Source organism: Schistosoma mansoni, chromosome 1 (genome assembly GCF_000237925.1).
Source record: "Schistosoma mansoni strain Puerto Rico chromosome 1, complete genome".
Classification (NCBI taxonomy): Eukaryota; Metazoa; Platyhelminthes; class Trematoda; order Strigeidida; family Schistosomatidae; genus Schistosoma; species Schistosoma mansoni.
In genome coordinates, this window is record NC_031495.1 from 9887861 (window position 1) to 9906291 (window position 18431).

General features: G+C 32.4%; 1 protein-coding gene across 1 annotated transcript in view; it reads right to left on the reverse strand.

The window, feature by feature from the left end:
* Smp_162000 (hypothetical protein) overlaps window positions 1-18431 on the reverse strand; it is a gene marked incomplete at its 5' end in the record, with an annotated part of 129862 nt that overhangs the window by 31458 nt on the left and 79973 nt on the right. The window contains 13 exons of the mRNA XM_018793193.1: window positions 420-1088; window positions 2456-2832; window positions 3658-4232; window positions 5983-6515; window positions 7333-7616; window positions 7772-8333; window positions 8480-8717; window positions 9310-9587; window positions 11354-11484; window positions 12538-12616; window positions 13378-13737; window positions 15024-15659; window positions 17109-17667. Of these exons, the coding sequence (XP_018647730.1) occupies window positions 420-1088; window positions 2456-2832; window positions 3658-4232; window positions 5983-6515; window positions 7333-7616; window positions 7772-8333; window positions 8480-8717; window positions 9310-9587; window positions 11354-11484; window positions 12538-12616; window positions 13378-13737; window positions 15024-15659; window positions 17109-17667 (5281 nt within the window). The remainder of the gene's footprint in view (window positions 1-419; window positions 1089-2455; window positions 2833-3657; window positions 4233-5982; window positions 6516-7332; window positions 7617-7771; window positions 8334-8479; window positions 8718-9309; window positions 9588-11353; window positions 11485-12537; window positions 12617-13377; window positions 13738-15023; window positions 15660-17108; window positions 17668-18431) is intronic.

An 18431-nucleotide genomic window follows, 5' to 3' on the forward strand; every position in this document is an offset into this window, starting at 1 on the left:
ACTTTCCCTGGTGAACAAGTTTAGGACTAGTTATGATTAAACATCTCTCTTAAACGCAACAGTAATTTGACCACATAGTTCATCTGAGTGGAACAGATTTATTTGAAATTATGATTCACTACTAACTGGTAAATTACATCACAGATGAGAAGAACGAGAATAATAGTAATTAACAAGGGTAATAAAACAGTCATGATGTAAGAGGTATCATTTACAGTTCAACATTCAGTTAGGTAACTAACCAATCTAATGTAAATTAATGACTTAATAGGTAACCAATTCAACTTTCAACTACTAAATCCCGAGTTCGAACTCTGACTAGGATTTATGAATTTGTACTTGGATAAATGAATTCGATCAAAAACTAATTCAGTTCCCTTTCGACAGTGGATAAATCACATACTCAAAGTAAAACATACCATAAATGATGCGTAAGGTTGATTAGTCAACCATGACTGAAATGATGGAATGATATTTGAACGAGAAACATTGCTAAATAATGATAAAGGAGTTGAACCTGGTGAACAATGAACATCATTATCCGGTGAGGTAGTTGGATTGAACTGATGATGACCAAAACTTTCAACGTCTGTTCCAATTTGTTGCGTAATAGGTAGTGATGAAGAAATATTATTGTTGACGATATTTGATTGTTTATTAGTGGCAAAAATTGTTACAAGTGATCGTTTTGTAAATACTAAACTATTTGGACTAGGTTGATATGAAACTAGCTCATACAATAATTCCACAAGTGGTAACAAAATATTTTGCACAACAGGAACGGATGGATTAGAGGTATTATTAGCATTGTTATGAATACTAATATTACCACTGGATAGTTTCAATAAAATTTTAAATACGGGACGTAAACGAGCCTCCCAATTTTTAGCACTAACATCTATTGGTTGTTGTTGTTGTTTACGTAATTGAATATTGTGTTGTGATTTTCTGGGAAGGATTGATTCAACACTCCCTTGTAATAGACAAACATCATTGTATGATAAAGGTCCAAGTAAATGAGCTTCATTACCATGAGTATTAGCTGTTAGAATTAATCGATCACTGAGAATATCACCAAGATGAGATATCTTTTTGAAAAAAAAAAGAAGTAGAGAAAAGAATATCGTAATGTAAAATTTAGTGAATTAATGATAAATGTAATACCGAAATAGTAGATAGTACAAGTTCATGAACAAACTGATCTCTCAACCCTAATCAATATACACTGTAAGTGTTCATACATACATATACAGTAAACAAGTTGACGTAACAGATAGGGTTTCGAACACAAAATATATGATACATAATGATGATTAGTAATATAATTAACAAGATTAACAATAAGATTGAAGAATTTTCAGTGATGAAAAGGCTCAAGTGTACAGATACCAGATAACTACTTGGGATGTTTAAATTTTTCATAACAGTTTATAATTTCTAGCTTGCTACAATCTAAAACCACCACTTTTTATGTGTCCCTAGGTCTTGCTGTTGTCTAAAATACTTTCCCCTCATTGGTTCGTTGATGCTTCGATAGGTTATTTTATCAAGAAAATTGTAAGTACATTCGTACACAGTGATTGTCTTTATCTAATCAACTTTGATAAATCTAATAAATTTCCTAATTGAAGTTCAAAATCATTTGAATTGGTAGAAATTAAAGAAAAAAAGGCTGTATAATATGTTTATTTTTCAAAGAATTCGATTCAAAGAGGAATATTTCCCTTTATTATTAAAAATATGTCACACAGTCACCAGTAGATGAATACAATAGCTCCACTGAAAGTTTACTGGAACAATAAACTAGAAATTATTTAAACTAGTCAATTCAAAAATCTTTTAAAAAAGTTGATTTTCTCAGTGTCTGAAGAGCCCCAAGGATGAACGATTAGAGTCCTTCCCTACACTTTGATAACACTCAATATTGATCAGTAAAGTATACACGAACCTATTTGGAACTAGTCAGTTAGATTGAAGTGCGAACTAGTCAGTAGACGTAATGAATACTGGAGAATGAAATACAACTCATAAAACCTGTGTAGAATGATATAAATTCTCACTTAAAGTAACTAGATACATAAAAAAAAGCTGAACTTAAATTCAATAGAAATAACTTCGAAAGACATTATCGATCCTACTATAAGTTTACCTAAGGAAAGACTGCCTATATTGTGCTATTTAAAACTATTATCTAACCTATAAGCTGATTCTTTACATTTGTTAGTGAATCGTGTATATGTATTCATGTGACCCAGTCTAGTAAATCAATTACTTAATGATTGTATAAACTCTTAACCAGATTGTATTATCATATTATAATATAATATGATAAACGGAAAAAACCCCTTCACTTTGCCATTACATGTAATTTTACAGAGTTTTTCAGTTCCAGCACTTATCTTCCTTGGATCCAATAAATAAATTTGAAAATAATAAACAAATGAGAGCAACTAACCAAGGAATAACAATCTTTGGTTAAATATATCAACAAAGTACGTAATTCTTGTTGTAAATGTTGAGGATAAATATTTAAACCAGATTCAATGAGTTTTGTGATTAAATTGCGTACAATATCCATAGAATTAATGACTGGCGATTGTGGTGGTATTATCGCTGTAGACTGGGATAATGACGATGAAACATTAAACAAACGGAAAGTATGGTCATTATCATTAGCATTTAAACCGAACAACCAATGTGAATCATCCCATGTTGTTTTACTGGAATTTTTTAGCATAGTTATTGATGTGAATTCTGCAATATTTCGTAGAAAAGAACTACATTGAAAAATTGTATTTATTAAGCACCAATAACATCCAGATAATGATGGATCTGTGAAGAAAACGAAGAAAAATTACCGGAAAAAAACATTAAACAGTAATAAATGTATTAATTTTCACACAAACTGTTGAAAAATTATGTAAGAAGTAATTGCGGGCTAACAGTGTCTACAAGCCTAATGTGACTAGTTTTTGATTGTTCAGGTTTCAATCGTAAAATTATTTGTTAACAATTATGCCGTGCAGATTGACAGAAAAAGCAACTTTAAGCAGTATGAAATAAATGGCAAAAAATCTTAAACAAAATTGTACATACGAGAAATTATAACATTAGTAAACAGATCAAATAGCACCTTTAAAGAATAATGATTTGTAGATTAAATGATAGTGTTAGTGCTTGCTTAGTGTTCAATAAAATGAATTATCAAACGATATAGAAGAACTAAAACTCAGACAGATGCTTATGATATTATCTTGAACGATAACGAAAACTGGGCTACCTAACCATCTAGTTCAAAGAAGTGAACAACACCGGACAAAAAACGATGAACTCTAAAGCAGTAGATTAGTAGTCAAAGAACTTGGCATTCAGTCAGTAAGATTTCAGGTATGAACATCGAATCTTTAGTTGATAAATAGAATACGTCAAGGAATTATCATGCTGTGGAAGAAAAAGGTTATTTCAAATAATCTCAATACTCACCAGATGCCTCTTCTTACAAGAAAAATCAAAATTCAAACTAATTTTTTCACAAATACACTAATATGAAAATTGATCCGTTTTAATTCATGAAAAATGACCACTTCTAATGTTATCACAATTGTGAGAGCATTTCAAATATTAGTCATAAATTTTCAAATAAAAAATCAAACTTACAAAACATTTTATCTAATTCCACATAATTTAATTGTATTTTGTCAGAAGTGTAATCTGGAACTTCAGGTGTTATACATTTATTTCCATTGAGAATAGATTGATTATTTAAACAACCTATCACAGTAGATTCATGCTGTTCTTCTGTATCGAATTCTACAACAGACTGACGTGCAGCCCAAAGACGACGTGTGATTACAGCTGAATCTAAACTCAAAGCTCGTGCTTTTAAAGCAGTACTAATCAAGCGTATTATAGCAGGATTAACAAAACCAGTATAATTAGAACCTGGTACGGTAGATTGTGGGAGATCTTTTGCTTTATCGCTTACTGAAGTGTTATTATTTGATGTTCCAGTTGAATTCTTGGAAGTAAGTGAGTCTTGTATACATGTGAGATCAATAGCTCCAGTATCTAAAGAACATAGTCGATATAAGCATTCAGTCACGTCAATTTGAATAAGACGTGAAAGTATTTGAGAAGTTTTACTCAATTCCCGAGATAAATTTAAAATGCGGCCACAAGCAGATTCACGATCATCTCGATCATGTAACGGTTCAATTGCGGAGTAGTATGGTCTGGGTAGAAAAATATTCGATTAAAGTAAATTCACAGTTAATTTATACGAAGATTAGAAATAAACATATGTTGGACCCATTTTATACACGAGAGAGAGACAAGATGACTCGAAATATTCCGTGAGCAACTACTAAATGATTGACAAAAGATGTATACTGTCTCATAAGATCTGTGATTTCTATTACAATATCTGAATCAGAAAGTTTGCTGATATACTCCCTTCAAAACAGGGAAAGGGAAACATATCGAAAGCTAACATGTAACTCACAGAGATATAAGTCAAACTTAATAATTCTATATGTGTAGCTTATAAGTAGTTCGCTAAATAATTTGAGTTTTGTAGGCACATGCACACTACCTAGTTGGGATCGATGTGATTTTCTTAAAAAATGGTTAGACACGTTGGATTACATGGTCCAGAATCAGTCGCAGTGACCCAGATGGATCTACATTCTTCTTTTAAAAAATTATACATTTTTCTCCGTAAATTCAATCCTCTTCATTAAATCATATTGTGCATGTGTAATCTTTTGTACTACTTTGGTACTTGTCTTCACAACTTCATTTCAATTTCCCGATGTTGTTCGGCAATTGTGGCCGATGTACATAAGTGGCGTTCAACGTTTTGGCCGAGCTAAATGCTTGAGAAAACGTCATCTGTATGAGATAAACGTTTTGTGACGATATGAAGAGATGAGAACCAAAATCAACATTGTTTTCTTTATCATAAGTGTTTTAAAAAGGCCGTAAGGGTGTGTAGATACCACTGAACACCGAACACATTTTTTGTTGAAGAGTGAACTTATTCATAGTGTATTTGGATTAGGTAAACTTAAAACGAAACAAATGCTTAAAACATAATGTTTTGATCTGTTAAACGACTGAAATGACAAATACTTAAAATGAAATCAGGAAAATAAAAAATTTAACTTCAGATAATTATTAAATGAATGCGATTCATACAAATGTGTATAAATAAGAGGAATCAAGATTGCGGGATTCATGATCTTGATCAAAATCACAATAACCTCCACAACCCCATACTGATAATTACCATGTGCTCACTAGCGACTAGCTTCAGTGACTTAACGGGTTAATACAATGTGTCGGTTTGATTACAATCAGCCAGTATGACGGGTTGGAATAAACAATGACTTAGCATATATTCTCCAAATATCTAGATCATCTCAGTCAATCCATGTCTACAAAATTCTAATTAGGTGATTTCCATCTCTTAGAATAATTTACATCTAGGAGTAGCATCGTTCACTCAGTAATTCTATCATTCAGGGAAAATGTTAATGGACAGGATGAGTCTACAAAAGTCACACTCTGTTGTAAAACCCAAATGGATCAAGTGATATCTCAAGGCCACACGACAGATAAAAAATATGGGAGTGAATATATTGTTGGGGTAAGTGATTTATGCATCAAGCCAAGGTCACACCTCACATGTCCTAGTTAGGGTCAGTGAAGATACATGTATATACAAAAATGACTTAAAAGCACAAATAACCAGCTTTGTGGTTAAAACCTTTCTACAATTTTGTATAGTGGATTTGATCAACCGTTAGAAAAAACTTAGTAGATTACTAAATTCAACCTCAAATTGTAAAAAATAATTCCAAAACAATGAGTATTCACCGTTCTTACTAATTTCATGATTTATATGAAGTTCCTTGAGAATAAAATAGTTATTGATTTGAAATACAAAATATAAGCAGATGAAACAATTCAAAAATAACCAACCTGGCAGTTATACTGAATTCAATTTTACCATGTCTAGAAGTACCACAATTAGCGCACAAATATACATCTTCATTACTTAGATTTAGAGAGCGACAACGAAAGCATTCATTCACATTACTATGACACATTATGCATGTACTACCTTGTAAATCAGATGAATGACATCGTGGACAAATACGACGATCTTCTTGACCGGTAGAATGAAAATCTGCATATTCAAAAACTAAACGCGATGCTCGAATAGGTAGGCCAGGTGTTTGTTTTAAATTTAATGAGTCGATTACCAAGTCTGGATCCATTGTTATTCGTTTATCTGTAGCATATTCTTGATTTGAAGCTAACCAGATTGGAATAGGTGATGGATGTGAAAAACATATTCTAGCCACTGTTTGATTCCGACTAAATCGAACTGATGCTACTGGTTGCCATAATTGTGGTTCATGAATTAGTCTTGCTGAAGCACGATCAGTCAGATCACATGTATACACATTCAATGTTTTAACATATCTAGGACGTTTTGATAAGACATTAAACTAAATGTTTTTGTAATCGGAAAAAAAAGAGTCGATTTTCAGGAAACTTTTATGGCATTGCAACAATTAAAAAAAAGTATAAAATTTTGAGTAATGATATCAAAGTGCGTTTAGATAGATTATTCAAATATGAAAAACAGAAACTCAGATAGAGAACTCCAATTCAACTTTTTTAATGTGAAGTGAAATGTTCAGGTAACCAAACACTATCTAAATGACACTATCGACAATGTCAAGGTAAAACCGCGAGCAGTCTACTAATAATTAATATGAACAGATAGAAAGCATTTTTACTTGCTTGCAGCACCCAAGTTCACATTTAAGACATAAGTTTATCAATCATTGATTTAAACTATTCTATTTAACTGATAGGATACAAAACAGCCAGGTAAGAAATAGTTGCTACTTAAGACGAAAAGAGAAGTTAATTTTTAAAAAAAAATTTCATAAGAACATTCTATCTTACAAAGATTAGTTTAAAACTTATTTCCAAGTGAAATATAACTAGTTAAGCCAATCAGACACAGATCAAATGAGAAATGAGATATTGTCGGTTGCACTCTACTGGTTGAAAATATGACTTCATTTTCTAAGGGACACATATCTACACTCATGATGCTGGACTTAGTTAGCCAATGATTGCTTCATATTGATTTTCCGTTTTCTCACTCAAGTAGCTTGATTGGGCTTGTACATAGGAAGCTTTCATATCAATAACAGAATCGAATGGCCGCATAATATAACAGTATCTTTATAGAGAGAAATACATTAAAATTATGAATACTGTTGTTATTATTACTGTTATATTTCCACATACCTTGACTGTAATTTGTGAAATTAAATAACTACCTTCAAGATCGAAAATGTGAACCGAAGAAGTAGAACGGCATTTTAACTGAACTGGAATCATAAGTGAAAATGGATTTGATGGAGCTCCAGCAGCTCCACTAGCATTAACACCACCACTACCAGAAGTAGCTGTTGTTGTTGTTGTTGTTGTACTGGAAGTTGTTGATGCAATGGTACTTTTTGGCATATTCGAATTTGCTTGAACTAAACCAGAAACATTTGGAGTTGCAGTAGTTGATGTCAATGGAATATCTATTAGGTAATAAGATAGTACAGATCAAATACATGAATAACCATAAAATAAACAGATTTATATATATATATATATATATATCATTTGGTGAAACTTGATGTCGGTATGAGAAAAATCATACAAATGCATTTATTAAAGAAACATTAACAAATACCTGTCCCATTAGCTCTAATATTTGACTGTTGCGTTGTAGTACGTTGAGGATTTTGTGATAATAAATTTCCGATAGGTGATTGTCTAAACTGATGTGTAAATCGACTATTATAAATGGTAGACACCACAGATTGAATTGAACGCCTTGATACACTGGGTTCAGAATCCCAACGAAAGATAACATAAAATGGTTCATCGATAACTTTAGCATGACATAATAAACAAGGTTCCAATTCAAATGTGAAAGGAGAATTTGAAGCATTAACTGATGTGGAAAAATCGTTAGACAGAGACAGATTACGATTAAAGTCTGTTACTACAGTTTCAGGTGTACCATTATTGCTATTGCTGGCTGAAGGTACTTGAGTGGTATTTGGTTTTTGAGCTGCAATCGAAGCCCATGAACGAGATGTGGACGATGAAGCAGTCGTCATGGTGGTGGTTTTATTGGGTTGTGAAAATGTGAATCCATTTACGACTCGGTCCAATGACTCACTTCGTTCAACGGATTCTAATGGAATAAATACACCGGGTAGAAGTCCTTTTTGGGAATGAGCAAGGTTCTGAAAAAAGAATGTGATTGAAAAAAGTAACTCTGTAGAAAGACAATAAAATTACGTTGAAACGCTAATTTTAAATACTTGATAATTTTGATCTAAAACATTTTTAGTAAAACATTCTACATTTCGAAACAACAAAACAAACATACCATAAGCACTGAATAAAGCGTACGATTAGGATGACGTTTTAATGCTTCAAGACGTTGCATTAAAATCCAAATTACTCGTTCTATTAATTCTGCTCGACCTGACCAATTAGGATAAGAATTCAATAGATGAATACTTAACTGGACAAACTGATTGGAATAAGGTACAAATGTAGATAATTCAGGCCATAGAAATGTTATTAAACTGAGTATACGATGTTGAGCTTCACGACAAACACAGCTAAAATTACATTATAATTAATGAGAAAAAGACAGTTATTATGAAGCATAAGTTAATGAACTTTAAATATGGATCATAGAATGTAATCAAGTAGATAATAGTCCAACAAGAAAGCGAATTAATTAAAGTTAGACATGTAAACCACCGAATGATAAAACAGTGTTTTAAGGATAGGTACTCGTTGCAACGAAACCTGAAAATTCTGGGTTTGATTTCAGGTGTAGGGTGGATCCCTACTACCGAGAATTCCCAAAACTAGGATGAAACAGCTGTCCAGTGACTTCCGGTTTTCAGTAGTTGTCCAAGTAAGATCAGCCAAAAATTTCCACAACGCTCTGCTTGGGGTTGGGCATCTGAACAGTATCACAGGGCTTGCACAAATCAATGATAACTGCTACTGGCCTCATTGTTATTGTGTGGCGCATATGTATTGGGTGCCCCCTTGTACCAATGTTTATGTGTTCAAATAAATAAATAAATTTCACAACAACCTATAGTAATAATAATTATCATTTAGTACATAAATCGAGCGGCGAAAAAGTCATAACTGATGTAAATTAAGATTTTTCTATTCTTCAAAAAAAGTACTTACCTGAATATTGTGGATAATATATGCGCTGTTGAATCACGAATAGCTTTTTTAGGACATCGGCACAGAAATGTACGAACGAATTGTGTAAATAATGGTGAAGTATGTACATCTGTATGCTCTAAATCGTTATAATTCGACAGATTCTCATCTAAGCTTATCTCTGAACAAGTGGATATTTGTGAACTCCTAGGTAGTATTAAATAACGTGCAATAACTCGTGATAATTTCATTTCAGTTGATTGAACTGAATAGGTTGAACGTTTGAGTTCATCATGTAACTTAATAGCAAAGAAAAAGAATAAAATAGAGAAAAAATTAAACATGAAATTTAAAAAGCACGTCATGAACAAATAACAAAGTGTTTTATATGTAACTTTATTGATGTATCTTCGAATAACGCAGATGTTCGTATTCTGTTGCGTTCTGTGTAAATGGGTCATTATTATGAGAGTAGTTGTATTCCTGTGTTCGACTACTGATTAATTTACCTGAATTGATTATATACAACTAATGACCTGTTAGCCAATGTTACTATGATATTTCAGTAACTAATAATTCAATGATGGTGCAATAGCGACTGGTATTTATATAAGATACAGTTTCCTATGCATTTTTTGCCTAATAGCCAGAATAGAACACGAAAACAGGAAGTAGAAGAAATTTGATTGTACTGTTTGGTTTATAAGTCAAAATTTTTGTCACCTGACCGCACAACAGCATAACAAAAGACAAAAACAACTGACTGAAGATTAAGTCATACCTAAAGGAAAATTGAATAATATATCCGTAGTTTAAGGAATGTAAAATACATAACAATAGTTTATGCATTATGGGAGACTTATAAGTGTAGGAATACGAAGATATAACAAACCGAGTATTTAAAAGTAAGTAAAAAATATAAACAACAATTTTCAGTAGGAGGTTGTCAAAATCACATACAGACTCATCATAAACTTGGGTACAAACTACACTCTGGACGTGAAGGCTAATGATGCTACCTAGTTGGTCAAATCAAGATAAGCAGATAAGTTCGAACCTGGGACTTAGTAGTCGAAAGCAGGATGCTACCGCCCCATAAATATTTTGCATTGTTAAATTTTTTTTCAAAGTCATCTAATTGTATGAAGAAATGCTAGTCTAAGTTGTAATGGAAAAATGGGTAAACTAGAATTATTTATTTTGTTCATGGTTGTACCAAGACCTGAATCTCTTATGTCCAATCTCTAGTGGCGGTAGAGGAGGCACATTGCTGAAGATAAAACAGCTATCTAGTGTTTCTTGATTTTCAAGGGTTGTTCAACAAAAGATTAGTTTATGATGTAAAACCATTTAAAAGAAGTTTTCATCTTAAAGTAACATCGACTGGAAAAAGAATACACTGCAAAACTGTCGTATTCATTTTGAGGATTTCACGATAATTGATTAATCTTTTTATCAGACTGATTAGCGTCTCTAGTCTTGGAATGTTCAAACTAACTAGTTAATGTGGGCACAATAATTGTAATAATCAGTGGTCAGGGATTCTGTATGACATGAGTTAAAATCGATCGGACTGGAACGAGTGTTTATTCATCACTTTTCTCAAAGTATTGAATTTTATCATTGGTCTACGGTGTTTTCAGTCAGCTTTTCAAACGATAATTCTCAATTTCGCCATTATCATTTATTGTTTTCGTTCCTAATATTCTGACCATGTTAATTTTTATCTTCCTTTACCAATGACGTAAAGTATAGATACGTTTAACTGATTCACATAATTGTAACAGGTTCTGAATATTGTCTATAAGTGTGGCTGACTCACTCACTACCTTTTTCAGATCAAATAGTAATCAGATAATTGTCAGTATAAGGTTGTGGAGATTGTTGAACTTCACTGTAATCATGAAACCATCTAAGCTATAAGAATGGAGGATTTCAAAACTAAAATGAGACAGCCGTCCAGTGTTCCAAGGTTTTTAGTGGTTGGCTAACTTCGATACGTTCATGGTTTCAAAGAAGTCAGAAAGAGTAACAGTGATCTAAATTCTTTTTAAGAAAGACTTACGTGTTTTCCGGTACTATGTCTACGTGATTCCAACGAGTTTGGACAGACAGCTAGTTGAATTAAATATATCATATTGCGTGCAATTTTTCTGTCAAGAACCAAACTGGTATGGAACAAGAACAATAAAGTACCTTCATAGGACAAAAAGATTAACAAAGGAAAATTAAGGTAAACTAGTTGGATTATAGAAACATACGTATTTAAGAGAGAAAAGATACGTGTCTTATTTCATGTCAGATGAAATTTAGTTTTCTAGTTTTTTGTTATTGTATGTAACTCTTTCTCTAAAAGATTCAAGATCCTTGGATTTCCCTATATAAACAGTGTTGTACATTACCGACTCTTGACTTCTAAACAAAATATAAAGTTATCATGAAATTCCGAACTAAATTATTCGCACGTGGATTATTTACGTTCAAGTGTTGTGTTTGACAGACACTCCACTAATTTGAGTTCAGATTCGTTGCCTTGTGTTAGAAGAAGCTTCAATTGTTCACCAATAAAATTTATCATACACTAATAGGATATCTTTAAAGACGTAATCGTTTGATCAACATTTAAAAATAGAAATAGATAACAATTGATATCTAGGTCAGGCGGGTATAGAAACGCATTAATGTCTACTTCCTGAACAACTCTCGAGAAGAATACAAGATAGATATATATATATATATATATATATATATATATATATATAATACAGTTGTAATATGGAGATGAAGCATTTATTACTTGTCACCAACCGCTGCCTACCTTAACGAACAATGTTCACTGGCGTAAAAGTATGCTTGAAATAAGGTAGATACGGTCGAACGAAGATGTGACATGAACTAAGCGACTATTAAACTGAAATGTACTGGTAGTTTCAGACTAACAGCTAAGGATCCGCGCAATTCCATTAAGAGATTCCTGGAGAGCTTTCTTTTCCTTGGATCTTGGGCTTCAAAATTATTGCATACTTTTTTCTCCTCACATTATATTATTTAAGTCTAACATTTCTATCATTACTGATAGAGTTGTTACTTATACTATTTTAATAATTCTATTCAATTGTGGTGATGAGGTGTAGCGACTTGAACGGATAAACATAAATATACTTATGATTGGCAGGTCTGTACTCAACCCAAGGTCATACAAAAAGGGGACAAAATAGGAAGAATAAGCTACACAAATTCAAAACTAACCTGATGAACGAAGGCATAATCTTTGCCAGTAAGCTGTATTACGTACTGCTATCGCTAAACATAATGAAATATCTTCCAACTATGAAATGTAAACAAAAGTTTTAAAATAAGTCTTAGCTTTGAAAATTAAAAGAACAATAATATATAATAAGTTAAAGGGAAGTCTAGGGTTTGAATAACAGATCTGTCTCTACTTCAGTTCAAACAGAAGGGTAGATAGAATTGTCTTTCACCAAAAACAAATACTAGTAGGCAAGTTAAATTACATCAAAGGCATGCAATATTAAGTTATCTATGAAAGAACTTGTTTTCTTGATGTTATAAAACAAGTGGGATTAGCACGACATTCTGAAAACTCTGAGTTTGCAAAGTGTTCAAGATACTATATAGTCGATACCAAGAATTCTTATAAAGATACGAATTATTTAAGGTGAAGGTTTATGGAATTTATTCGGTTCGAGATTGTTTGTCATCATAGAGAACCACTAACAGGACAACGATTGAAAACTAGAGATCAGATTAATATCAATTTTGAATAATCTTTCCGAAATAATGATGTTCAAATCAAGTTACTTTATATTTTCATGTCTTTCAAAGAACCATAAAAAACCAGTCATATCAGTTACATATTCATCATTGTATTTACATTATCATATATATTGTCCGTTGTCAGAATTAATTGTGGTGATAGTTCATTGATCTAAAAAGCAAAATCTCCTGTCTATTGATCAACAGCTAACTTTGTTTTAAAAAGTAATTACCATGAGCTTTTATCTTTGATATGTATAGCTAAAATACTCATGGTTAATAATGGAAAGTTAGTGAAGGTCGATAACTTACAATTTCTCTTTGGGCTATATACGGTAAACGTAGCTGTTTTGCGAATACATCTTTGTCATGTGACCACAAATCAGATCTTGAATTCAATCGAGGACCTTCATTAACAGTTGTTGTTGTACAATTAGTTCTAAGATTAAGTTTAGAATCTACTGACAAATTATTTAGCTCATTTGAAGAAGTACCATTGGGTGTTGTTGATGTTCTGCCACAAGCCGTAAACTCCATGGATCCACAACCATTATGAAGTACTAGACCACCAGTATTGACACAGATATCACGGATTCTTTGTAACAGTTTAGCTAAACGATGAACATCTTGTAGTTGCCGGTAACTTTTAGGTCCAACTATAGATATTAACAGCTGGAATACAAAAGGCATATGCATAAATGAAAATACATAATAGAAATTAATTAATTGATTGAACATAAATCACTGTAAGCTACATTACTTTGATAAAGGAATGTGAATGAGTGAGGAATAGGAACTGGGTGAAGCTAAACATCACCATTCTAAGCTGTTGATCGATAAGATACAAATTTCAGCTACAACATACTTATTTACAACCAAATATTAGGGGTTTTTCATTCATTTAGTTCAGTAAAATCTACTTCGTAAAACTGATGAATATTGGGTTGTTTTTTTTTATTTCACCGCACAGGATGCATATATGCGAAAAGAGACTGATTAATTGCAGTCTACTTCAAGACATAATTTATGTGTGAGGGCTAGGGTAAGATACTATAGCCATCTACTCAAACTAAAATAGATGAAAGCTGGAATCGAGCTTAAAAGTCGAATTATTTAATCATTAAGCCAGAACTTCACTGGTTAACCAATAATTCACTAACTAAATAAAAAATGTATGAGAATATATCACCAAAAGACTCAAACATAATAGAAAATTCAAATCGTAATAAAATACACAAATTATCATTTTTTTTTGGCTTTGTAATATCATTGTTTTTTGAAAGCGCATAAATTACAATGGTATTTATAAATACAGGATTGAAGTTGAAAAAAACGTGACCCAGTAATCTTTTTTAATACAACTATTTGTAAAAAAAAAAAAAAAAAACAGATGAAGTTCATGTATCGTTACTGCAAGTTCTTGAACACAGAAAAAGAAGAATTTAAAGAGTAAGAAAATTTCTAAAGCAAAAGAGATATATCATCTGGTCGATGGATTTCTACAAACTGCCATTATGTAGGTAGATTTCATATATACCAGTAATTCCAACGAATGACATTAATCCACAAAGATATTGACTACCATATTGATTGTTGCGGGAAGGTGCAAACTTCCCGACTGAACCTGATGCGATATTAGTCAATCATGATTGAATACATTAAATGACATGACTTGAACTCGGTCACAATAACTCATTAGTGTTTATTATTTCATCTGAATTTTGAGTTAGGTGATATATTCTTTAATTTTATTTATTCTATTTAGGTTTCCATCATAGTTGACATTATTACTTCTAGTTCATTAAATATCAATCTCCTCTCTTGCTGATAGGATATATAATAACACCTGATAAATAAGTACTACTACACTGACCACAACATAATCAATTAACGTATACATTATCTAGTATAAAGTCATTAGCTGGTAGAGAGAAAGTAACAAAAAAAAAACAACTTACCGATTGTAATTCACGTTCTAATGGATAAATTAGTTTTGAATTTTGCTGAGAACCTTCCGAGTTGATGAATTGAAAAAGTTTACTAGAGACATTTACATTGTCTGTACAATAATCTGAATTATTATTGTTATTACTATTTTGTTGCTGTACATTTGATGGATTTGTTGCAGTAAATTGAGATTTAAATAAAGTAGGATGATGTAATAAATCTTTATAATTGAATAATACAGAACACCATCGACTTTCTGATTCACTTGATAAATAAGAGATTTTATAAGAATGATACATAGATTTCCCACTGTTTGATGATAATCCATTTTTATCTTTACATGTTGACGATAAAAAGTTTAATAGAATATTTGGTAATTTAATACAAGCTCTAGTGGCTAACCAACCTAATTGACTCATTACTGGATTACCGATATAATCTAAACAATGAGATGAATTAATTAAAGGTGACCAACTGAGTAGACTACTAGCTGATGTACCGATTACAGTTTCACCACTATTCTGTAAGCTAAACATAATACCTTGTAGAAGACCACATGCTAAAGGATTACTTGAAGCATTTGGATAAATATTCAATGATGATTGACTGGGTCGTTTTACATCATTTTGTTCAACAGTGTTCACCTCCTGAAAGTGAGAAGCCGGAAAAAAAGGAGTGGTAACAATTTCATTGAAATCACAGACAGATCCAAGTTAGATAATTATTTGAAACCTTAAAGCACTGCACGGCTGTTTCATCCTGTTGTGGGACTCGACCGTACAAGCGCAAAACGAACGCACGAAGTTCAGTCGGACGCGTAAACACCTAATCTCCAGACCACTGTGTCAGGATCCAATTGTGTACAAGTATGACTTTAATCAATCTACGATATTGTGTGACCATCTTCCACTGTCAACAATCTCCACAAACCCGTACTGACAATAGTAATACTATTTCAGCACTGAATAACTAAACAATCTAAACAAATAAATCACAAATTTTATTATGTATGATTATGAATTTTATCCCCGGTTCCGCTGGATCCCCACATCTGTCATGTGTAAACTTTCATTCTATAACTCCAGGCATTTTACTGTAAAATACTGTCAATATTACTGACATTCAAAGGTAAATGCTAGCCGTTGTATAACATACTCAATTTAACACTGTAAATACAGCGATCATTATGAAATGATCAACGGACAAAAGCCGGGAGTAGCGTCTAACAAAGGAAGAAATTTATGTCTAATCCTGACGGTTGCATATGACAAAAACTGCAAATTCGATTAGCAAACAGAAGATAATTATTCGAAAGAGGTTGTGAAAAATATGTACATTTAAAATATTCACAATTGATTAGTACCTGAGCGGTGACGAATGTCATGTACGTCTAGCATGATTTAGTGTTAATGGAATTCTATCGATCAGGTTGAAATGTAGTCGCTAGTCCAAGTGACTGAAAATTGTGCGCTTTAGGTTGGGATGCAGAATGGTGGTTATCTATAGCCAACAGGAAACGCTAGAACTAGGTTTCGTGCTATTTGACATTCATCAGCTGAGTATGCCTGTAATCTTGAGGGAATTAATGCTTAGTAATTAATCAACTGTAAGTACATATTAGTTCCACCGAACGTTAGTCGCAGTCCGAATAGCTAAGCGGTAGCGACTGTTTGTGAAACTAAGTGACGCAGGATTGAATCCTCTAGAGCTTGGGTTCTCTCAATATTACAGGCACACATTGCTGATTAGTTTCGAATAGCAGAAAACCTACATTCAGGGTTTCCTGTCAACTCAACTAACCATCATCTTACTTTTAAAATTATGGTTGTATAGAATGTCCTATTTAGATTAGCAATTTTTTCGAAAATTCCAAAACAACAAAGCCAAGTTTGATTTTAAAAAATTATCAGCTCCCATTGTCTGAAAGTTGATACACTACCAATAGACACTATGTAAAAGAGCATTCTGTAAGAACTTCAAGAATACTCTTCTACATACACAAAAACAAATTATTGTACGGAAAATTAGCATTTGGTAAGGCGAAATATACATAAATTCAACCAAAACAAAAAACCAAAAACATAGCAAAAACTTACACTTGTAGGACAACTGGCGTTAGTTATTTCATAACCTTTAAGCAATTGTGCATATAATGTTTCTATAAAAGTTAGACAAAATTCTATTATTTGATCGATTAATGCACGTAAATCAAGTTCATTAGACAACACATGCATTTGATTAGCTGTTTTTGTTACAGTTTTCGGGCTGAACTGTTGTTGTCCAATAGACGATGAAGATGGTGCTGATGATAATGTTGGAGGTTGTGTCACTTTCCGACAATCATCATCTGAACTGCATTCATCATGTACCCATAAATGAATTAAAGAGAATGAATTAGAACCATCATTTGAGGAAGATAATAATGTTGATGATGGAACTGATCCAAAGATTTCTATTAATGCATATAATTGTAGTACTATAAATTCTAATAATAATAATGATTCGGAATGGATGATTTTTTCAAAATTTTCACGTAGATTATTGACACTGTTCAAATCTGTTTTTATTGTATATTCATTGTTATTAGTAGGCAAAGTTGAAACACTTTGTATTAATCCATTTATAAGTGCACGAATAAGTTGTTTTAATGTGATTCTAAAAAGTCAGCATAAAAACATTTTTCAGCGAAAGTATTTATGCTAAAATCTATTGACTACCGCGTTACAGAAATTTTTAAAGAAAAAAACAGGAAATATAGAAATAATGATAGTTACAAAGCAATTACTAAAATGAAACAAATAAATCAGAAGTTTATGGCGCAAAGCTTTTGCATGTAAGACAACCTGGTTTTCAAAATTTGGGAACGCAGATCCAAACCTTTCTACTTGATAGCTCAAGCACTGCTGACATCTATTGTGAAACGACTGAATGAGTAATGCAGTGATCAGGCATATGGTACCTGATAAAGATGGCGAATTTGTTAATGAGGGCGTGAATATCAACCACCCAAGATGGTTGTTACGTGTATTATGTGTAGGCTAATCCGCCGCCTACATCAATGGGTGGTGCGAGCTGGTGTAGGAAAAAACTGGAAAACATGGAAGGTTAAAAAAACGTGGCATCACTGCATGAAGTCATTAACTGTTGTTCTGAGTCATGTTGGTAAATGCAGACTGGTTGGATGAGGCCTGCTTGATAACCACGATCGATGATTGGAGAATTCAGATGACAGAATAAAAGTTAGTCACAATAGCTCAAATGTAATCACTATTTATCTTGCTATAGATATTGAGTTCAAGTATTCCTTCATACGTACTTTGTCATTCTGTCTTTTCCCATCATGTTCTCAATGCTTAATCTCCCATACTATCGTTTCACTTACATAGTTTTAACTCCTTTACTACTCATCTTGTTAATTT